Source organism: Cibotium barometz, chromosome 14 (assembly GCF_041138505.1).
Source record: "Cibotium barometz isolate CiBa-2024 chromosome 14, ASM4113850v1, whole genome shotgun sequence".
In the NCBI taxonomy this organism is placed as follows: Eukaryota; Viridiplantae; Streptophyta; class Polypodiopsida; order Cyatheales; family Cibotiaceae; genus Cibotium; species Cibotium barometz.
The window spans coordinates 58350282-58359754 of record NC_141059.1 but is presented as its reverse complement, the minus strand read 5'-3'; the positions used below and the strand labels follow the sequence as shown (position 1 = coordinate 58359754).

Here is a 9473-nt window from a genome sequence, read left to right as displayed (position 1 = left end):
AGTGCGAATTTCGACTCTGCACAGCGGCGGTGCAGGTTCAAAATTCGCACTATTCTGGCACTGCTCCCCTAGCCACTCAGGATCATTTCTGATGCATTTATATATAATGAAGTTGAGTATACTAATTGTGAGAAACAATAATTTATAAGATAAAAACAGCTTTAATCATGTGTAAAATTACATTGTTTATCATCCAATGCATCAGAATTGCTCTTGGAGGACTGGGAAAGCTATGCCAGAACAGTGCGAATTTAGGCTCTGCGATGGCGATGCAGGCTCAAAATTCGCACTGTTCTGGCACTGCTCCCCCAGCCACTCAAGATCATTTCTGATGCATTTATAATGAAGTTGAGCACACTAATTGTGAGAAACGATAGTTTATAAGATAAAAACACCTTTAATCATATGTAAAAATATAGGGTTTATCATCCAATGTATCAGAATTGCTCCTAGAGGACTGGGGAAGCTATGCTAAAACAGTGCGAATTTAGGCTCTGCAAGCGACGGTGCAGGCTCAAAATTCGCACTACTCTGGCACTGCTCCCCCAGCCACCACTCAGGATCATTTTCGATGCATTTATAATGAAGTTGAGTACACTAATTGTGAGAAACAGTAGTTTATAAGATAAAAACACCTTTAATCATGTGTAAAAATATAGTGTTTATCATCCAATGCATCAGAATTGCTCCTGGAGGACATGGGAAGCTATGCCAGAACAGTGGGAATTTAGGCTCTGCAACGACAGTGCTGCAGGCTCAAAATTCGCACTGTTCTGGCACTGCTCCCCCAGCTACTCATGATCATTTCTGATACATTTATAATGAAGTTGAGTACACTCATTGTGAGAAACAATAGTTTATAAGATAAAAACAGCTTTAATGCATGAGAATTGCTCCTAAAGGGCTAGGGAAGCTGTGTCAAAATAGTGCAAATTTGGGCTCTACACAACAGCGGTGCAGGCTCAAAATTTGCACTGTTTTGGCATTGCTCCCCCAGGCTCCCAGGGTTATTTCTGATGCATTCACAAAAACATTGATGGTACAAACTAGAAAAAACAATGACATACTTGATGAAAATAAGTTTGCAAAAATTGTATTCTATTCATAATAAGAAGTGATACATCATCTTTACAAAAGCTTTCTTACAATATTGAGCTTCCTTCTCTTGTTATTGGGTAGAGTGTGCTCAAGGAGTGATTGGGCTATTTCTTGAGGATCCTCTATGCCTATGCTTTTGGCTATACCTATACAAGCAAGAAGCTTACCCCTAAACCCAGAACCAAAAACATCAAAGGTAAGGTATTTTTTAATCAGAACTATACATTTGGTGCTCTATGCCATAGAGGCTACACAGAGCCCTTAGAGAGGGCTTTCAAAAAGAAGAGAGTGAATGCAAATTAAGGGGTGTAGTCCCTATGGATAATGGCGATGCCATCCATAGGAAGTCGACCAAGATAGTGCGCCAACACAGCATCATGTCCATGGACCTTGGCGTGGTCTCTGTTGCCACCGCCTCTCCCAGCAAATGCGTCAATTTCAACCACCCTCTGCAATCAAAGGAAAAATCAAAATATTTTCCTATACATAATTACAAATGTTTCTAGGTTGTAAAAGGTCGATTATTACCTCTTGCTCAATGTCTTCTTTTGCCAAAGTGCTAGTGGGGGCGAGAGGTCAATCGAGGACTTAGCCTCATCCTTTTTTGGTGCTTTGGTCTCCTCCATCACTCCAGCAACAGCAAGGGTATCCTTTTCAGCCTCTAGCTTGTCTTGTAAGGTTGTGAATTCCTCCTACCATACTTAATGCTTCTTGATGATGCAGAAGATATACGTGTTGTCGTTGAAAATAATCGATATGGTCAGCTCCTAGTATCGAATGGCCATGATTTATATAACCTTGTAACAGTTGGTGATGTTATTGAGAAATGGCAAGAGTATAATGTGATTTGGTCACAAACAAGGTTCAACACTGGTAAACTTTCTCTTGCAATTCAATTATAGGACTTCTCTAAGGTGAAGGACACAGGTGGAAAGAGAGGTGATAAAGGAGAATCGATTGGTGCAAGAAGCATGCAAAGCCTTAGTGGTAGCTCGTCTCACATCATGGGAGATGAGATAAAGGATATTCTAATCAAAGAAGGTCCTCAAATTTCAAGCATGAAGCCATCAAAATTGATTTCTCTAGCTAAAAGATTGGGTTGCAAAAAGGAGGGAGTAACTTGAGGTCTCAATCGGCAAAGGCATTTATCAATAAATTGCTAAACGATCATGGTCTTCTAAATATCAGTAAGTAGAGCAAAGGTATTATCCTATCTAGAATTTCTCACTATATTACATATATATTCAAAAATTGTGTACTATAACATTCTAACTTTCATCATGACCTTTTTGTGTGCAGGTTTTTCTAGGTTGTAGAATTTCCAAAAGATCTATTCATGTAATGCAATGGATCAAGAACTTTAAATCAAGATACAACTTAGAAGTTTAGAAATATTCACAATGATATACATGTTTATTCTCTTGATGAATCTATTCAAGTTTTGTGGAGATATCTCTATTCTCTTGATGTACATGTTTATTCTCTTTATTTAAGTTTTGATGGATTATTTCAGTCTTTAGAGTCTTGAACTTTGTTGCATTTTTTCTAGTGTTAGCCTATAGTGGGAATGCATCCTATTCTAAGGAGGGTCCTTTATTGCAATTTTTCTCATATTTTGTCAGACAATTTCTTCGTCGGAGTGCACCCTATTTCTTCGTCAGAGTGCACCCTCTTGAGGCTTGTTCATAAGTGTGTTCATAACATAAAGTTTATATACGACTTGTTTCTTATAATGTACCTAAAGACCATTCTACAATCTATTATTTAGTATCTTCTCTTTTGTCCTTCTATAATTTAAAGCCACTCACTCAAGGTTTGATTAGCACCTTGTACTAATAGCTTTGCAGCACAAGGAGTTTTGAATGGCCCTAGGACCATTCTATAACATGCACCTAGGGCCATTCTTTTATGGTAAATAAGGCCATTGTTTTCCCTTTAAGGTCTCAAAGAGCATACATGAGTGGCCATGGGGCATCTTCATGTCCAACAAGAGCAAGAATGTCCTAGGACATTCAAGATTGCATGACCCCAAGTCGTCAAGGTCATGTTGGAGATGGCCATGGGGCATCCAAGAATGGGACCGCGGTCCATTCTAGCATTGGCTTGGTGGATCACCCAACTTTCATGCATCCTTCTAGGCATCAAAGAATGGCCCTAAGGCCATTCTTGGATCATCCAACTTTCTTGCATTCTCCTCAGTATCAAAGAATGGGCTTAGGGCCATTCTTTTCATGCACAACAGGTGTAAGAATGGCCATGGGGTCTTTCTTTTTCATGGCAAATAAGGCCCTTGTTTAGCCTTAAAGGCCTCAAAGAGAATTCAATAGTGGCCTTGGGGCCCAAGAATGGCCCTAGGGCCATTCTTTTTGTGCAGAACAAGTGCAAGAATGGCCCTAGGCTCATTTTTGCGTGACCACAAGTCCTGAAGTCCTTTTCTGTGAGTTTTCTCAAGGTCTAGATTAGCATGCCTTACTAGGACTATTATATTGTGGTAATATATTGTTGTGTAAGAAGGGGTACAGAATGATCCTAGGTCCATCCTACTATACACACTTTTTTACTATTTCTCTTTGAAATGGCCCCAAGATCACTATACCACTAGTGAGCCCTTGTTTGAGCCTAGACATAAAGGGTTTTTATTCTTTCCTTGTCTTGTAATGAATGAAGGAATTTGGCTAATTATGTGTGTTCCTATTTCAGATGATAGCATAGGAGCAATCTTGGCAAATCAAAATGTTTGCGAGCCGTCAAATCCATTGATGCTATGTTGGCATGTTTCATTATCTTTGGTACCACGACAACCAATGTTCGTATATGTGCCTTCACTTAAAGAGCAAAGAAGGTCTCTCATTCTTTATATGATTGGAATACTTCTTGAATCATTTGAGCTAGACCATGTTGATGAGAGGCCATATTGGACTAAGCATATACGAATAGTTCAAGAAAGCAATGAATTGTACCATGCTGTGCATTTGGATGCAAATTTCTTAGACTTTTACTTTAATGAACCGAGGTTTAGATTTGGAGTAGATGCAAATTAGATGATATTCTTCGCATCCTCAATTTATGTCTTCCAAAACATCATATGAAATGGAGGACGGGATAATCCACGGGGCAAAGTCCACTGACATGCCCTTGTCCGAGGCCCTGCACAGTTCGATGTGAATTCCTTCTTCTCTTACCATTCTGCTATAACTGGTGGTGTAGAGCCGTATTCAAGGTTGATGCGTCTAGGAGTGTATATAAACTTTGAAAATCTATGTGCTGAGCCAAGAGATATGCCAAGACACTGGGATGTTCTTTAAAAGTCCTATGTTCTTTGGCTATGAGCATGCTGACCATAAGAACCTACCAGCAATCTGGACATATTTTCAAGACTTGGATGGAGACAACACTTTGATTTTTGATGACACACCGTATCAAATTATGTGGAACATGCCAGGTTCCTATCTTGTATTTCCAAAGCCGTGGAATTAGACACCGAAGGAACTTCAAGGCTTCTTAAAAACCACAACTATCCATTGGTTGTGTCAATGGTTATATGCTCATAATAAGAGACGCTACACACAGAACAATGTCTTTCACACTAAGATTAATCTTAAAACAAAGATTGTACTAGAGGAATATTTATGGAGGCGACGTCCTTAAAAGGAAAGGTGCTTTGGACACAAAAGCAATATTCATTCATGTATGCTATCACAAATCTTGTAAATATTTCAAGCCAAAAGACCCATCTTGACATACAAAATCTCAATGGGTATCCTTTCACTTGTATAACAGAAATGTAATTCTACTGTGTACTCTCCTATGAGACAATGTACATTTCTCACCAGAAATAAAAATTTAATGTTATTTGCTAGAGCCTTAAGTCTTATGTATCTTGTTTATTAGTCTTCCTCTTTTCTTTATAATATATTCATCTAGAAGTCTCAAATTTGATTACAAATTCAAGTTATTTGAATCATTCTAGTTTATACCAATTCAAGTGATAAGATCAGGGCCAATTTTTCCCCATGCTCCTCTAATAGCTGGACAATCCCAGAATGCATGTTTTCCATCCTCCAAGGCAGTTCTACATCTGGGGCAACACCCACTAGTAAAGTTTTTATGCATTAACTTAATCCCATTGAGCAAAGCCCACATACATACTCTCCATATAAGAAAACCTCAAATTTGACAAGAATATGGCACTCCCACAAGTGTTTCCATCTCTTCGTCTCTAATAGCCTCACCCTTCAAATTCTCTTACATTAAGCACCCACAACGTTTTGATGGGTGAAAATAATCAATTAGTTTGGTGAAACTCGTCTCTAAGGTTTAGCAGTTTTGCTCCTTTTTTTCCTCAAGGTATATTGGGATCTTCCGAAAATAAAATGGTAAACCTACTCTTGCTGGGTATTTTTGGAACACGTGTCAGCTTGCATTGCAGCCCATTCTCAGATTTGATTTCCTATCTCTTCTGGTTGCAGCCTCGCTTTGCTCGCCCTAGTCGGTTTCCTTGGCTACCATAGTTACAATACTCTCTCTCTCTCTCTCTCTCTCTCTCTCTCTCTCTCTCTCTCGTATGCACAGAAAGGTGTCAAACAAAGGTGGGTGGAGGAGGATGAGAGGTGTGTTGACGATGAGGAGGAGGGAGGCGCATAGGAGGGGCGAGCAAGGGCAGAGTTGCTGTTGACGATGAGCAAGAGGGAGGTGCGTAGGAGGGGCGAGCAATGGCGTTGATGATGAGCAGGGGCTTAGGGGCTATTGACAATGAGCAGGAGGGAGGCGCATACGAGGGGCGAGCAAGGGACGGAGGGGTTGTTGACGATGAGCAACCTTAATTCCGTAGCATAACGGGCATTAATCAAAGCAACACTAATAAAAGAGTGAATAAGCAATATTCCACATTATTATTGATTATATTTAAAGCACACCAAAAGAACCTTCCGGGTGCCAAAGAAATCGGTTTCCAGCTTAGAAAGTCACTGCAACGCTGTAGGTGGCATGTTTTCGAGCCTGCCACTCGGCTTCTTGTGGTCGCAGTTACGCACCCACATGAAGAGCCGCTTGCAACTGCATTCCCATACATTGGCTGTGGTGTGAGCATGATGAACGTACTAGCGCTAGCGTTTCTATTGTCATACTTCGGAGCCGTAGTCGTGCTGGTTCCGGAGCCTCACCTTACGAGTGCCGGGCATCGAGTCCATGGCTATGAACCACCCACACCTTCCGGCATGTTCCGTTCCGCTAGGCAGGCGGCCAAAGAGGCCGCCCAAAAAGTTGTGCGCGACCAAGAACCTTGTCCGAGCACAATGGACAAGGTGAAAGAGACAATCCACGAGGCCTGCGACAAAGCAGGTTTGCATTCTCAGCTCCTCTTTTCAGTGGTGTTTAATCTTTGAAGTAATCGCGGCAAGGTGTAGTGATTGTTTTCTGTTGGTTGGGCAGTTGAGGGCATGGACAGCGCCAAGGATACCGCGCAAGATGTATTTCAGCGAGCCAAGCATGGCGTGCATGAGAAAGCTGAGCAAGCTAAGCAGGGCATTCAAGAAAAAGCCGGGAAAGCTAAGCAGGGCATGCATGAGACAGGCGAAAAAGTTGCTTCTAGCATCTCTAGCAAAGAAGATGCGATCTCTTACATACCCGGAGGGGAGACTGGAAACGAGGCCATGCAGGGCTTGAAGAGAGAGACGGGGGAAGCCAAGGAGAGAGCCGCTTCATACGCAGAGAAGTCTGATCCTGCCTCATACGTCCCGGGGGGCAAAGAAACCGTGGAGAGCTTGAAGAGGAAGCTGGAAGAAGCAAAGCAGCAGGCTTCTTCGTACATGCAGGGCAGAGAAGAAGACTCAGCATACATGAGCTCTAATGCCATGGAAGCTATGGAGAAAAACTTAGAAGAGGCTTCGGCTTACATGTCTACTAGCAAAGAGGCGGCTTCATACATACCGGGTAAAGAGAGCATGGAGGGTATAAAGAAGGGTGTGCAAGAGACAAGTAACATGCAGGAGACGGCACGCGAGGTGCAAGTCAAAGCGCGTGACATGCAGGAGAGGGTACGTGACGCTGCTCCGTCTTGCATGCCAGGCGGAAGTGACGAAAATGGGTACAAGGAGAAGCTAGGGGGGGTTTTCCATGGGGTGAAGGAGCGGTTGACAGGACGGGAGAAGAGGAGGTGGAATGATAATGGGTTAGCAAGGAGGGTGCGCGATCTGTGCAGCTGGTTTGAGGATGGAAGCGAGGTCCGTGCTAACAGGGCAGTAGAGGGGGTCCATACTACGAAGTTTGATGTGGCGGCGTCTCGGGAGTGCTATGCTTATCTGATGGAGAGTGCGATGGGAGCGATAGAAAGGGCTAGGGAGGTGTTCGAGAAGGCTGTCGAAGTAAACGGGGGCGAGTCGAAGGAGAAATACATCTACCTAGCAGATTCAGCCAAGGGGGCGTTAGAGGCGGCCAAGGACGTGTTTGAACGGGCGGCCGCCGCTGCCCGAGGGGATACCAGCGCAGGTGTCTCTCAAAAAGTGTCCGGACTTGCGAAGGGCAACATGACACGCCTCAAAGAGGCAGCCGCTCAGACCAAGAAGCGGTTGTTTGCCACGTTCCGCCCGCTTCTGCGCGCCCTTTACCTGGCAACCTTCTCAGCTGTCTACGGCATCACGCTTTGGATGACCTTCTTGTCCGGTCATCTGCTCTCCCGGGCGCTGCCGCGCCAGCAGCTAGGGTTGTTGCAGAGCAAGCTCTTCCCGGTGTATCTGCGTCTAACGACCGGCTGCTTGGCGGTGTGCGCTGTTATCCACGCGGCGCTTCATCCTTGGCATGCAGCGGGCAGGTGGGAACACTTGCAGTACTGGAACTTTGCCGTGTCTTTGGGTACCTCGCTTCTCAACACACTGGTAGTGGAGCCCAAGGCCACCCAGGTAAAGGAACAGTAATTTGTCGTTTTTCATTTTGCAATTTTACATTAGGGTTTGCTGAAGCGTGCAATTCTCAGATAATGTTTGAGAAGCTCAAGGTTGAGAAGGAAGAAGGGCGCGGCCAAAGCGCGGATGACTTCGACGAAGCTACCAAGGCTCGCGTAGCCTCCATCGATGCCAAGTTCAAATGCCTCCATCAGATCACTTCTTGTGTAAATTTGGCCACCGTAGCTGGGCTAACGTGGCATCTGTGGTACCTCGCCAATCGGCTGGCGGTTTAGTGCTCCCTTCTCTCAATTAGGACGCATTTGTACCTTTTTTTTCTACGCTTTTAGCATATTTAGGCTGTAAACTGTTTAAAAGTTTATTTGTGAATAAATATTATGTGCATAGATGCTTTTACCCCACTACTGCATGCCCATCTATCTATCTATACAAGATTAACCACAACCCCACCTCCCTCCAGGTGGGCAAAGGAGGTGGGGCTAATTCAAAATAACCACTCCTCCCTCAACCATGAGGAGGAGCCAAATCTCACATCTTCCAATGCAATTTTGAATTTCACATCTTTCTCATGAAATCTCACATCTCACATGAAATCTTTGTATACAGGCTTACATACCTATAAATACACACTTATATATATTATGTATGTATGTGTATCTATAGGTATGTAAGCATGTATATATAAATAGATTTATATGTATGTCGACGCACACACATGTATGTTCATGTACATGCACACACACACACAACACAGACACCAGCACATGATACGTGCACACACACACACTCGCACGTATGGACACGTGTGCAACATATAGAGATATGCACACTTGCACACATACTCAAGCTTGTACACACACAAACATATATATTATGTGCATGTGTAAGAGAGAATATACACACACTTATATATATTATGTATGTATGTGTATCTATAAGTATGTAAGCATGTATGTATGTGTATCTATAAGTATGTAAGCATGTATATATAAATAGATTTATATGTATATCGACACACACATATGTATGTTCATGCATACATATAGAGATATGCACACTTGCACACATACTCAAGCTTGCACATACACACAAACATATATATTATGTGCATGTGTAAGAGAGAATATACACACACACACTTATATATATTATGTTCATGCATACATATAGAGATATGCACACTTGCACACATACTCAAGCTTGCACATACACACAAACATATATATTATGTGCATGTGTAAGAGAGAATATACACACACACACTTATATGTATTATGTATGTATGTGTATAAGTATGTAAGCATGTATATATAAATAGATTTATATGTATATCGACACACACATGTATGTTCATGCATACACACACACAAGCACATGATACGTGCACACGCGCACACACACTCGCATACATGGACACATGTAACATATAGAGATATGTACACTTGCACACATACTCAAGCTTGCACACACACGTGT

General features: G+C 42.6%; 1 protein-coding gene across 1 annotated transcript; it reads left to right on the top strand.

The window, feature by feature from the left end:
- Positions 1 to 6073: 6073 nt before the first annotated feature.
- Positions 6074 to 8297, top strand: LOC147632233 (uncharacterized). Its single transcript, XM_086807945.1, has 3 exons — positions 6074 to 6438; positions 6529 to 7994; positions 8069 to 8297. The coding sequence occupies exons 1-3, from the start codon at positions 6186 to 6188 to the stop codon at positions 8270 to 8272; spliced, it is 1923 nt and encodes a 640-aa protein (XP_086664071.1). The 5' UTR covers positions 6074 to 6185; the 3' UTR covers positions 8273 to 8297.
- Positions 8298 to 9473: the final 1176 nt, after the last annotated feature.

Excerpts from the sequence above, each read along its gene's own strand:
- LOC147632233 (XM_086807945.1), top strand. The coding sequence starts at position 6,186 with ATGATGAACGTACTAGCGCTAGCGTTTCTATTGTCATACTTCGGAGCC. Across the intron at positions 6,439-6,528 it reads CGAGGCCTGCGACAAAGCAG|TTGAGGGCATGGACAGCGCC; the intron begins GTTTGCATTCTC and ends TTGGTTGGGCAG. Across the intron at positions 7,995-8,068 it reads TGGAGCCCAAGGCCACCCAG|ATAATGTTTGAGAAGCTCAA; the intron begins GTAAAGGAACAG and ends TGCAATTCTCAG.